Source organism: Rana temporaria, chromosome 1 (assembly GCF_905171775.1).
Source record: "Rana temporaria chromosome 1, aRanTem1.1, whole genome shotgun sequence".
Lineage (NCBI taxonomy): Eukaryota > Metazoa > Chordata > Amphibia > Anura > Ranidae > Rana > Rana temporaria.
In genome coordinates this window covers 49,719,836-49,734,327 of record NC_053489.1, presented here as the reverse complement: position 1 = coordinate 49,734,327, position 14,492 = coordinate 49,719,836, and the positions used below count along the sequence as shown (strand labels likewise).

Genomic DNA, 14,492 nt, shown 5'->3' with positions numbered 1-14,492 from the left:
GATATAGGAAGCTGAAATTATTTATAAATCTCAACAATTTCTGTAAAAATCATGGGTTAGTTCACCTTTGCCAAAAACTGCCTATGCAGGTAAGGGGCTACTGTAGATAAAAACAAACTGTGTAGCTTTGACTAGAGTTGGATAATGTCCGTGCTATAGGTGTATACCAGGGGAAGGCAATCTCAGCCCTCCAGCTGTGGTGAAACTACAAGTCCCATGAGACATTGCAAGACCCTGACAATCATAGGCATGGCTTCTAGAGGCAGAGGCATGATGGGATTTGTAGTTTCACCACAGCTGGAGGGCCGAGGTTGCCTATCCCTGGCCATTTACGTACCTTCCAAAATCTGGTGGAAAACTCTGAGAGTTTTTCCATCATACCATCCTGCAATGTTCTAGGATATTGCCAAGGCACTCCCAGCAGTTACTGCTCACCCTCAGCATCATAGGAGTGAGCTCTCAAACAAGTATGGTCCACTATTTCCTCTGCTGAAGCATCTTTAAGCACAGAGCTATTGCGACCGGAGAGTCAGAGCTCATACGTGGGGGTCGGAATCAGCTAGTAGTGTCTTAGCAACATCCTGGAAAAAAAGGCAGGATGGGATGATGCCATACTCTCGACCAGGCTTCAAAAGGTATGTTAATGGCCTACACCTTTATTCAGAGCTGCACAGTTTTGTTTTTATCTATAGGCACCCCTTACCTGCATTGGCAGTTTTTTGGTAAAGATGAACTAACCCTTTAAGCTAGGCCCCATGCTCTCACCTATTAAAACTTCCTATTGGCCAGTTAGGCTGCCCATCATTATCGTTATAGGGCCAATGGGGACTTTCAGAGGGTGATGGAACAAGAAATGCCCTTTTGAACTTGAGCATTTTAGCTATCTCTACAGACCTGTAGATCACCAACATTCAATTTTGAAGGAAGGTAACATTTGCTTGCCGCCACCATCATGTTTTTTTTTCACACTTTTTTCTTCTTCTTCTTTGGATTAACTTTATTGCATCACAAGAGCTGAACAACATCCCTAGTGACAGCATGGGCCGTGACAGGTTCTCTTTATGGAGAGATCTGGGGTCTATTAGACTCTTTAGCCTCCCATGCAACCGACCGGAAGTGACAAACTACTCATCGCTCCCGGTTTCCAGGGTTACAGAGAGAGAGGAAAGATGTCAGTTCCTCTCTCTCTCTGTACAGGGCAGCCATCGCTGCTGGTAGTATCGCTCCTGGGGCGCCCTGCGATGGGACAGTAGAGCCTGGGAAAGGCGGCTGCGGGACCCCCTTCCACCACCCGCAGAAGTGTTTGAGTGGCTAATTAGCCATTTGGATCACTTCTGCCTTACCTGGAATCGCTAGCTCAAAAGATCCATACTGGGATAATGCCTTTAGGTTCAGGTATCATCCCGGTAGAACTACTGAAACCTGAGGATATCCATGGACATCCTAAGTGCAGCAAGTGGTTATTACCAGACGTTGGTATACAGCAAAAAATCAGAATACATCTTTCAGTCACTTGACTAAAGTACAATGAAAATTGATTGGGTACTGTATATCAGTTTTACGTTTTCACTGGATAAACAAAAATGTATACCATCTATAGATGTAGCTATAATGCCAATGTTAAATTCAAAACTCAACATGTGGGCTGGGGTGCTGCTTTATTAAAATAAACAAACACAAATTTTCCAAAAAGGTGGAGTAACCCTTGAAAATAATTGGCACGTTGATGGCAAGAGGAGCTAAGGTAAAGTAACACACAACCAACCAATGATCTGCTGTTAAATAACCTAAACATATTTTAAAGTGAACGCAAACATCTAATTGGTTGGTATGAGTTACACAGCCATATTTGGTTACGCCAGATGGCTCAGACTATACTCATTGGCCTTCTGATAACAAAATGCTGCTGGACTTATTTTCCCTTTGCAATGGTGGATGTCAAGGCAAGATCGCTGAGGCAAGTCATCTAAACATACAATATCCACCAACGCTGTATTAACAAAAAGAAAATGCAAAAAGTTGTTAATCTTTCAACAATCTTTCACTGACACAAATAGGGGGAAACCGCAAGCACTGTGGTGCAGAATGTACAGTACCGTAGGGGGGCAGGGACTGTGCATTTTCGCGGTCTGTGCACATCAACACTTGAGTTCCTGAATAAAGAGTAAGATCACATGATTTTCATAATGCTAATACCTGTCATTGCAGGTGAAGTCTGCTAAGAGGGAGCACACTTACTGTGGTCTATGTAGAATGTTCTGCCGTCTAGGTGTATTCTCTCCTCCCAGCCAGGCTGCAAAATAAGGCCATCATAATTCATTAGAAATATGAAAATTTATAGAATAAACAGCTTCATTATTAAAGAAGAATGCGCTCTCGCTCTCTCTATACACACACACACCGATCAACCATGACATTATGACCACTGACAGGTAAAGTGAATAACATTGATTATTTCGTTACAATGGCATCTTAAAGTGGGTTGGATATAGTAGATAACAAGTAAACATGTTGTTCCTAAAATTGTTGATAGCAAAAAAAAACGGGCAAGCTTAAAGTGGTTGTAAACCCTTGTGGTTTTTCACCTTAATACATTCTATGTATTATGGTGAAAAACCTTCTGTAGTGTAGCAGCCCCCCAGAGCCCCCATTTTACTTACCTGAACAAGCTCTTTCCAGTGACAAGAATGAGCCTAGCAGCTCCAGCCACTGTCTCGCGTCCTCCATTGAACAGATTGATAGCAGCCATTGGCTCCCGCTGCTGTCAATCAAATCCAGTGACACTGGGGGTGGGGCTGAGCCCTGCTGTTTGTGTCAATTGACACAGCAGCAGGACTTGGGAGCATGCCCGCATGAGTGCCCCCTTGAAAAGCGGGTCTCTGAAGGGGGCACTCGATGCAGGAAGGAGCCAGGAGAGCCGCTGAGGGACCCAGACGAGAAGGATCAGGGCCACTCTGTGCAAAACCGTTGCACAGAGGAGGCAAGTATCCCATGTTTTTTATATAACAAACAACAAACCTTTACAACCCCTTTAAGGACTCGAGTGACTGTGTCAAAACAATTCAAAAACTGCAATTCTTGTGGGATGTTACCGGTCTGCAGTGGTCAGGACCAACCAAATGTGGTCCAAGGAGGGAAACAGGTTCATGGAAGTCCAAGGATCATTCCTGCACCTGGGAAGGCCTGTGTAGTTCAAATCCAACAGAAGAGCTCCTGTTCCAATAGAGAAGTGTCAGAACACACAGTGCATCACAGTGTTGCTTATGAGGATGTGCAACTGCAGACTGGTCAGGGAGCCCATGCTGACCCATGTGTCCACAGCCAAAACTAATTTGGTCTACAATGGGCACGTTAGCATCAAAACTGGACCATGGAGCAATTGAAGGCAGGCGCTTCCTCCAGCTAACTACAGACTTTCAGTTTGAGAGCTGCAGGAAGTGTCAAGGGGCTATTCGTGCAGTGAACACCACACGATTACCATTGTAGTCCATCTGCCCTGGTGGGGCTTGTAGTTCACTTATTCAGAGATCTTCGTGTATCAATGGCGTATTTGTGCAGGTGGGGCCCTGCTGCCTTCATATGTGACAGCGGCTGCAGAAGAGAAGAACCCCATCATGCTATCATGGGGGGGGGGGGGGCGAAGCTTTCTGGGGCTGAGGGAGCTTCACTTGGCACCAAGTTACAAATGTAAAAGATGGAGTTAGCCTTTAAGGAGGGGGTCTCAAACTGGTGGCCCTCCAGCTGTTGTAAAACTACAAGTCCCATGAGGCATTGCAAGGCTGATAGTTACAAGCATAACTCCCACAGGCAGAGGCATGATGGGACATGTAGTTTCGTAACAGCTGGAGGGCCGCCAGTTTGAGACCCCTGCGAAGTTTAAAGCCCCTATTCATAACTTTTTTCTTTAGGCCTTCTTGCCAGTTCTGTGATATTATCCCTTGCTCTTCTTTTTCTTCAAGGACTGAGTGCCGCTCACGTAAACACCAATTAGTCCTGGAATACTGTTGACCTGTGTGATGACGCACCATCTAGGGGTCATGTAAAAGGACAGGAAATGGGCAGAATGACAAAGTTTCGTTCTGCTTTGAAGAGAACTGCCAACTGGACTTAAAAAGGAAGCAGGCAAAAGCGCTGGAGCATGGAAAAGGTGAGTGAAGACTGGCACTATTAGGAGGAAAAGAGGAAGAAAAAAAATATACACTTGGAGCAATAACACCTGTGTGGACAGCGGTAGCCCAGTAATGAGTCATTCCTTCCTTTACGACTGCAGGTGCCAGGGATGGCAAATACACACAAATCCTACCGCAAATCCTTTGCTACATGTGAGGCAGATTGATTTGCAGTAGAAAAGCACCTGGTTCTGCTGGCAACTCGCTGAACAAAAACTCTGTGTGTTCCAGGTTATATATAATTCAAGCAAAAACCTGCAGCCCACACCGATACTCACTGGTAGAGGACCCAAGTCGTTCGGATTTAATGACGCTTTTGTTCGCATGTGAACTGGAAATTTCAACCTCGGGTCCTCCTGTGAAATGAAATGGTTCAGTTAGTGAAATATGTTTTTGGTAAACATTCATTAAGAGAGAATCCTGTTGAAAACAAAAGCCTTTCTCCAATTTAATAATTTGTCTAACGCAGATCCTTATACATCTCTAGGGGGGAACTCCAACTAAAACACTCTTTTTCTATAGGGTATGGGAGGGGTAAGAAACTCTGTAAGAGTTGTTTTGCTGTCTGTATCCCAATCAGTGAGATTTCCCATCACTTCCGGTCCAAAGGATAGCGATGAGCTCGGGCATGATTGGACTAGAATACGAACCCATGTATGCGAGCCTGTCAGGAAGCCAAATGGCAATTATTTTCAGCTGGAGCATTCCCCACCCTGCAGTCACATGTTATCAAGCCCCTTGTATATGCTTGGTTGCGGGGCATGCCAGACCATGGGTGACTAGTCCGCACAAGGTGACAGCTTCTTGACAGGCTTGCACGCATGGGTTCAGATCCTGGTCTAAACATACCAGAGCACATCACTATCCAACAGAAGTGAGGGGAAACCCCATCCTGGACAGTTGTCACCTTTGGAGGATATACCCCTCTGACTGCCCTAATGACAAGTGAAAAGTGTGGGATTTCTCCCCACCAGGAAAAATATTTTCAATAGAGGCAGCACACACCTACTTGAAAAAGGTTCCAATCCACCCTTATTCTAAAGTTAAAGTTTGCAGCAGCCTTCAAGAAATATGAAGGCTGCTGTTGTTGACATCCTTCTGCAAAAATGCAATCTGACTGGCTTTTATGCTACTCCTCGGCCTTCTGAATTTTTCAAATAACTGTTCCAAAAAGATTACGAAGATCTGAAGCATCAGAAAAAATCAGAAGTCAAGATCTGCATACTTGTTTCAGATAAGTGACAAAGATTATTCAAGCGAGAGGGCAATCACGAAAAGCCAAGAAATTGTGGCAATCAATGGCCAACTGCATTTTTGTCTCATGCCTGGTTTCTTTTTAAAATATCTGTCAAATTTTGAAGGGCTGTTTATATACAAATAGGATCTTTTCCAACATCAACAACCCAGATTGGTTCTGCCAATGGGAGGCATGCTGCAGGCGTGTTCGTAACCACAACTTCCTGCCATTCTAGGGAGGAGAAGCCATTTACAGCTCATCATTTTGAATGCTTGCGCATGTGTATGGTTGTTGGCTGCATCCCATAAGCAATAAAATTGTATCCACAGAGACAATTGTAATTGCACTAATGAGGTCAGGGTAGAATAAAAACAATTGTCCTATATGCAATTTCGAAGGAACCACAAATTTCTTGTCTTCTTGGAATATTGGTTGGGTGTTTATTAAAGAAGCTGATCTTTCTTATCCAACATCCATCAATAGTAATGTGAGGGAGGCCATACACAGGGTAATAACAGAAAGCATTACAACAGACTTTATCATTGCTTCTGACAAAAAGGTCATGTAGGATTATTCAGAGCAGTAGTCGCCAAACTGTGGCCCTGCTTTTTATCCGGCGCCTGGGTCACTATTCCTCCCATTGATACAAGACAGTATTCTGCCATCGGATGCCAACAATGGGGCATAATTTCTCCCACTAACACCAACAATGTGACACTATTCCTCCCCCTAATATCAGCTCCTACTGGCCACAGTTTAGCCCACCTAAAGTCTGAAGTACAATAAACCAGCCCTTTGCTTAGAAAGTTTGGACCCCTGATATCGAGAATAGTAATGCACATTTTAAAGGCTAAAAACAGAAATGTAACAATTTTCTGAGAATCTAAAAAAATCTCCAATTAACTGTACGCAGAGTATGTGCAAAGTCTGGGTGGACTGTGGAAGGCCTAGTGGTGGGCAAGTTGTTTATCACCCTTTGTTCTTAAACAGCCCTGCCAATCCATTATCTTCCTGACTATGGACAATATCCCGCAGGCCCCATAACAAACTCCCCACAGGTTATATTAAAATGGACTTGGACAGTGGTTTAACAAACGCCATTTTTTAAACAGTCAGCACCCATTTTTTTTTCATTTGACCTACTGTGGAAATAGAAGAAGGTAATTTCATAAAATTAAAGCTGCAATTTCAGCAAAGAAATAAAAAAATGCATGCACACAGCAATATGTGCCATAATAACAATAAAAAATTATTTAATAATGAGAAAAGGACACAGAGATCCTAGAACAACCCAATGAAAACCAATACAAAAATCACAACCAAAAAAATAAAATAAAAATGTCATAACCAGTCTGCAGAGGTCAACGTTGTCATGTAAATCCAAACCCATGTGTGAGCCCACTAGGAAGCTGTCATCTGTATGAACCATCTGACTGACACAATCTGCACCCTGCACTTGTTCTTGTGATTTGATTTTTCTGCAAAAAAAGCCTTTGGATGATAATTGAGGATCCTTGGTGTGCGGGCAAATATGTGCATTTAACTACATATATAAGGAACATTTACATGTACAGCTGCGGGGAATGCCCCAGACGCAGATGCTTGGCCAGTACAGGCTAATGCTCTTGTTGGGTTTGCACACTTGGGTTTGGATTATAGTGCAAACACCCCTCAACTCTTGATTGACAAACAGCAACTTTCCTCCTGCTAGTTTGAGGCCATGTTATTGATCCTGATCATGATCTTAATTTTAACTTTATATAGTTGTAACCGGTTACTATACTATTAAAATAAAAACATGTATTGCCATCTGGAGAGGTTTCCTCCAGTGGACACATTTCCTCTTCCTGTCTGCACCCTCACAGGACAGGAAGTGATGGGTAATTTCCCCAACACAGACAACAATGAAGCACTGACAGAGGCTCTAACCCTGTCCAGCTCTGTAAAAAAAAAAAAAAACTGAAGGAAACATTCTGGCAGGAGTTGTATCGGAAGACCGAGGCCTAGCTGATCTTTCCACAAAGCCTGATAAGCAGCACAGTACAATACAATACAATACAAGCAGTTATACATTGAACATTGAATTTCTGGTGACCTTACATAAAGTACAGCGTTGCTTACCCAAGTGGTAGTTTTGGTATTATGGTCAATAAAGAAAGGCCTGCCATTTGGCGCTATTCTCATCTCCCAGCCTGGCGGCAAGAAGCTCTGTGCCCCTTTGTGTTGTGGTTTAGGAGAGTTATATGGAGATGGTTGTGGAGACTGAGGGTTGGACAATGTATCCTTCACAGCCCGGCGCACGGGGAAGTCTTTAGCACCCTGCACGGTCAAACACAATGCAGACGTAACAGGTATTAATGTCAATTAGTACTGTGAGAGAGTCATGCAGAACACAGTCTGAACATCCGTATACGTCCATTAAAATACAGGAACAGCCTCGCTAATCTGCACTACTAACGTTTTCCATGTATTAATTTGCTGCAGCTCAAGCTGTTACACATGCTAGCCTTTAATCCTAATGTATTATTTATTTATTCAATGCAAGTCCATTCTTTAGATCACTGCGCTGTGACAACAATGCTTAATAACATGGAGCAAACACAGCAGTATGGCTTGGAATGTAAAAAAAAAACAACATATAAATATAAGTTCTGGATGGGTAAAGACATAATAACCAACCATGAAAGCTCTATGGGAGCTTCTCTTGAAAATGCTAGGTGCCTGACTGGAACACACATGCTGTAAATAAAGCAACTTTATTGCAGGTCTGTTGCTCAGAATATCAGCAATGGCAGCTACCGTATTCTCCATTGTGCCAGTCATGTCCATCCAAGTATAAAAAGCAAATGTATCTAGTAAAGCAAAAGTATCAAGTACCTGTGTTTGCCTTTAAAATGACTAGTCAGACAAAAGAGGACTCTTCATACCTACCTCTTTGGTGAATAGCAAGTCTTCACTTGGCTCTACTGAATAGCTACAGCTTCCAGTAGAACTAGACACTATTGGAGGCCTGCATCCCCCACCATGTGCTGCACGCAGTATTGATGTAGAGGCTGGCCGAAGGAGTCACTGTCCACAGGTGGAGACCAGGCATCCAACATACCTAAAAAAAGTTGTCGGATGTGAAGATTCTGCCAAAGGCTATAGCTCTTCAACGGAGCAAAGTGAAGACTTGGGGCCAGATTCAGAGACATCTGCGGCGGCGTAACGTATCGCATTTACGTTACACCGCCGCAAGTTTTACGGGCAAGTGCTTGATTCACAATGCACTTGCCTGTAAAGTTGCGACGGTGTAGCGTAAATCCCTCCGGCGCAAGCCCGCCTAATTCAAATGGGGCGTGGATCATTTAAATTAGGCGCGTTCCCGCGCCGAACCTACTGCGCATGCTCCGTTTTGGAATTTACCGCCGCGCTTTGCGCGAAATTACGTCGCACCGACGTCATTATTTGAACGTAGACGTGAGTTACGTCCTTTCCTATTCACGGACAACTTACGAAAAAAAAAAATTCAAATTCAACGCGGGAATGACGGCCATACTTTAACATGGCAAGTCTAACTTTAGACCACAAAATAGCAGCTTTAACTATACGCCGGGAAAAGCCGACTAGCGACAACGTAAGAGAATGCGACGGCCGCGCGTACCTTCGTGAATCGGCGGAAAAAGCTAATTAGCATACCCGACGCGGAAAACGACGCTAACTCCACCCAGCGGGCGCCGAAGTATTGCACCTACGATCTGAAGGCGTACAAAGCCGTACGCCTGTCGGATCGAAGCCAGAAGCCGTCGTATCTTGGTTTGAGGATTCAAACTAAAGATACGACGCGGCAAATTTGAAAGTACGCCGGCGTATCAGTAGATACTCCAGCGTACTTCTTCTGTAAATCTGGCCCTTGCTGTCCACCAGAAAATTAAGTGTGAAGTGTCTTCTTTTGCCTAAAGAGTCACGTTAAAGCTTTAAAGACAATGTTTCTTTTGCAGAGACCTTTTTAATTTTCTAAACAATTGACAAATTTGCTTTAATTAAATATTTGCTTTGTGGCTGGGAAGAAGAAGATTTCAAAGCTCAATTCGGGGGGCTTGGTTTCCCCCAATTTAAGATTAAAGGGGTTGTAAAGGTTCGTTTTTATTTTCTAAATGGGTTCCTTTAACCTAGTGCATTGTTGGTTCACTTCCCTTTTCCTTTGATTTCCCTTCTAAATGTTTTTTTTCTTTGTCTGAATTTCTAACTTCCTGTTCCTCCTCAGCAAGCTTGCCCTCATCATCCAAGCAATTTTGGCTGGGGGTTAGTCAGCGTGCTCACCCCCTCCCTTGGGACTACATCACTGTGTTCACAGCATCTCCCTGCAGGGATGTAGTCCCAAGGGAGGGGGCGAGCACGCTGACTAACCCCCAGCCAGAACGTTTCGGATGATGGGGGCAAGCTTACTGAGGAAAAACAGGAAGTGAGAAATTCAGACAAAGAAAAAAAAACATTTAGAAGGGAAATCGAAAGAAAGGGTAAGTGAACAAACAATGCACTAGCTTAAAGGAAGCCATTTAGAAAAAAAAAATACGAACTTTTACAACCCCTTTAAAACATGATGACTTCTAGAACTAAAGCGCCATACACTAGTAGATATTCAAACAAATGTTCATACAAAAAATTCTTAGAAAGTAAATGTTTAAAAGTACTTGCTTCTAACATTCAATTATGTAATCATTGTAATTTCCTGGCCGAAAACCACACAAACTTTGTTGTAGCAAAAATTTCCATCCTGCCTTTTGAATTTTCACTACCATCGAAATTTTATGTTGAATTTACCTCATTACCAATTAGAAGATTGAACAAACTTTCTTAAAAAATATATTTTTTTAACAAAATGTAACTAGTGCATGGCTAGCTTAAAGTTCACTCTCTATCATTCAGCAATCCAAGATTATCAGTATCGAGCAAATTCTCTGGAATATGACCACAGAATATACGGGAGCAGAAAGTTCCTAAAGGGGACGAGGCTCAACCTAAACTTTAAATCAATAGAGTTCTTGAAATTGAAATCTGGGCCTAGGATCAAGGGTCCTTCCAAGACTAAAGGAAAATTAAAGACAAGTGCAACATATAAAAAAGCAGTTACCCATACCACCCAATCAGATTTCAGCTTACATTCTCTAGACTGCACTGCCTAAAAGACAAGAAATCTGACTGGTTGCAATGGACAACACACGTTCTTCAAACCTTGCTGCAGTTTAATAAAAAGAAGCGCCACAGAATTGAAGCTAAATTACATTTAAAATCGTACTTGTGTGTAAGACGGAAAGCCCTATTTATAACCTGCCAACTCAAATTCTTTTTAGAACTGAAGAAGTCTTCTTCTACCGGGTATCAAAACCCATCCTTCCTCATATGAGAGGAGCTCTAACAACCCTGCTGGCAACTACTATACACCATACCTATTAAAGGCAAAATAAGTGTGGTTCAAATAATTTTCAGATATCAGTAACGAGAAAAAAAAAAATTCAAAGAACACATCAAAAAAGGTAAATTGTATGTTAAATTTAGCCCGCTCAATTCTGAAATAAAAATGAAGGGTTTTATTTTAGATGAAAATGTCAGCACATTGATTTACTATTATTACTATTTGTTAAGTTGGTCTGCGGAGCATTTCAAATGAAACCTTGTAAAACAATGCATAAAACATTCAAGTTACATTTTTCCACTATAATCTCATACTGGGAGTTAAAACGCTATCGCACAATAGAACACAATCAGTAATTATTGGCACTTATTCACACAGTCATAAATTCAGAACGGCAAAGAACGACAATATTTTCCCTCTGAAAATTAAAGGAATAAAATCCCCCACCCCCTCCAAAAAAGAAAACTGTACAAGATCCTAAAAATACAACTTGGCGGACAATTCTTTTTCTAATATTTCTAATTTACATATACAATAATTTTAATGTATTTATTTTTTGTGCAATATAAATTATATGTAACCACATGGTTTTGTATAACCATTTATTCATCAATAAAGTAGAGGTCAACCCATAACTTTTATTTTTTTAAGGTTGATGCAAACCCTAACAGAATGCATCAATTTCCTTTTCTTTCTTTTGTTGCATATCAGCCCTGCTGATCTCCTGAAGCCCCTTCACAGTCGCTTACTTTTTACATTACATGCACTCCAGTAACTGCACATAATTTCCCAGGGCAGGTTTCCTGATGGTGACAACCGTGGAACATACCTGTGCTATGGGTAGCATTCATTTTAAGAGCATGCAACAGGTTGACAAAGCAGGATAAAGAACCGAGCGTTGTCAACCCATAACAGGAAGAGTGTGAACAAGGATCTTCATGGCAGGTGCACAAGATATTAAAAAAAAAACAAAAAAACTTCAGATTAAAAAAAATATTTATTTCAACTTTTATTGACTACATGAATATGGCCTTATTTATAATCATCTTCTTTGAATGCTTCCTGAACTGTGTTCTTACTATTGTCATCTTATGAATATACCATATTGTGTTTCTCATATCCTTTTCCGAATTCATTTGATCCGTTCGTCTCCTTCTCCCTCTTCTTACCTTTCCCTATACTTCCCTTACCATGCCCTACTCATATATATTTTTTCAATATGTTTATAGACACGTCATGTATCCCTTTGTAATGATGTACCATGTTTTCGTTATATATTCATAACCTTTTATGTGCCTATTTATTGTTGTATATTTTTCTCTTGAAAATCCAATAAAATATTAAAAAAAAAAAAATATATATATATATATATTTATATTACTTTTGAAATTACATTGAAGCCCAACACAAAACAAAGTATTTTTTTAGCATTTTAAAATATTTGAATATTGTATATCCTTAGTTAAATCAATTAATAACCATTTGACTACTGAATTGGAACAGAATGCAAGACAAAATCCATTGTGACAAATCACTGCAAAATAATATCAGCATATACTTATAGAGGTGCATCTCATAGAATTAGAACTTTATCAAAAAGTTTATATATTTCAGTAATTTAATACAAAAAGTGAAACTCATATTTTATATAGATGCCTTACACACAGAGTGATATATTTCGAGCATTTATTTAATTTAATTTTGATTATGGCTTACAGGCTAGAGAAAACCCAGAATTCAGTATCAGAACATTTGATTATTATACAAGACCAATAAAAAAAAATGTAATACAGAAATGTTAACTTACTGGAAAGTATGTCCATGTACAGTATAGTATGCACTCAATACTTGGTCAGGGCTCCTTTTGCATAAATTACTGCATCAATGTGGTGTGGCATGGAGGCGATCAGCCAGTTAAAAGGTTATGGAAGCCTAGGTTGCTTTGATAGTGGCTTTGCATCTGCATTGTTCGGTTTGGTGTCACTCATCTTCCTCTTGACAATACCCCCTAGATTCTCTATGGGGTTTAGGTGAGGAGAGTTTGCTGGCCAATCAAGCACAGTGATACCATTATCAATAAACAAGGTATTGGTACTTTTGGGAGTGTGGGCAGGTGCAAAGTCCCTCTGGAAAATGAAATCAGCATCTCCATAAAGCTGGTCAGCAGAGGGAAGCATGAAGTGCTCTAGAATGTCCTGGTAGAGGGCTGCGCTGACTTTGGACTTGATAAAACATAGTGGGCCAACACCAGCAGATGACATGGCTCCCCAAATCATCACGGACTGTGGGATATTTTGCATTTCATTTGGAAATCAAGGTTCCAAAGTCTGGAGGAAGCGTGGAGAGGCACAGAATCCATGTTGCATGAGGTCCAGTGTGAAGTTTTCACAGTCCGTGATAAATTGGGGTGCCATGTCCTCTGCTGGTGTTGGTCCACTGTTTTTTTATCAAGTCCAAAGTCAGCGCAGCCCTCTACCAGGAAATTCTAGAGCACTTCATGCTTCCCTCTGCTGACCAGCTGTATGGAGATGCTGATTTTATTTTCCAGCAGGACTTGGCACCTGCCCACACTGCCAAAAGTACCAATACCTGGTTTAATGATCATGGTATCACTGTGCTTGATTGGCCAGCAAACTTGCCTGACTTAATCCCTATAGAGAATATGTGGGGTATTATCAAGAGGAAGACGAGAGACACCAGACCCAACAATGCAGAGGAGCTCAAAGCTACTATCAAAGAAACCTGGGCCTCTATAACACCTTAGCAGTGCCACAGGCGGATCCTTTTATTTTATTGGTCTTATGTAATATTCTAATTTTTTGAGATACTGAATTTTGTGTTTTCACTAGCTGTAGGCCATACTCATCAAAATTAAAAGAAAGAAATGCTTAAAATATACTACTCTGTATATGAGTTTCACTTTTTGAGTTGAATTACTGAAATAAAATTAGAATATCATCAAAAAGTTAATTTATGAGAAGCACATGTATGTATATATATATATATATATATATATATATATATATATATATATATATATATATATATAAATAAAATACAGGCTGTGTGTGGAAGTCCCTTTCTAGGGCTTGAAGAAGTATTAAATTGCTTTCTATGCTACACAGCATTTCCAATGTTGTGCCTATGCCCCCTCTCTTTGCTGTTCCATTTACTGTTACACTTCTCAGATGGAACAGCAGAAGGGCTGAGGCACAACACCGGAACTGTTGTCTATTCATAGAGACTGTTTTGATTCAGCGAGGAGCCAGACGTGGGACTCCTGACATACTGTCTGGCCTCAGCCCACTGAGGCATAGTAGCAAGGTCAATAAAATATCAATAATGGATTTAATGAAGGATATCAAATATTATTTTTTTCTTTAAATGCTGAAAACATTGCACCTGAAGTTGGGCTTTAACATGTTCAAGTGTAGCTACTCTTTTACAGTCAAAATTGAGAACACCCACTATTTGTTAGTTGTGCGTTTCACAACATACCTAAAAAAAAAAAAAAACTTTCCCATCTTTCTACTTGTTACTTTGGAGCATTTTTCACATAGGACTTCAAGTTATTCCAATAGAATTGTATAGGATTTTTCTACAAATAAAAAGGAAGGTATCTATTTTTTTTTCAGGTACTGCAATGTGATTGTCTACATGTAACAAAAATAAAGTGTGATCCCAATTTGGC

The 14,492-nt window shown here is 40.9% G+C and overlaps 1 protein-coding gene across 18 annotated transcripts in view; it reads right to left on the bottom strand.

Annotated features, from left to right (window-relative positions):
• NEDD4L (NEDD4 like E3 ubiquitin protein ligase) overlaps positions 1-14,492 on the bottom strand; it is a 615,111-nt gene that overhangs the window by 59,727 nt on the left and 540,892 nt on the right. For 16 of the 18 annotated variants that reach the window (XM_040337654.1, XM_040337690.1, XM_040337699.1 and 13 more), the window contains 4 exons: positions 7,528-7,725; positions 4,448-4,525; positions 2,239-2,293; positions 2,097-2,153 (listed from right to left, as the gene is read on the bottom strand). In XM_040337654.1, the coding sequence (XP_040193588.1) occupies positions 2,097-2,153; positions 2,239-2,293; positions 4,448-4,525; positions 7,528-7,725 (388 nt within the window). The remainder of the gene's footprint in view (positions 1-2,096; positions 2,154-2,238; positions 2,294-4,447; positions 4,526-7,527; positions 7,726-14,492) is intronic. The other 2 variants (XM_040337707.1, XM_040337584.1) reach the window with 1 other exon arrangement.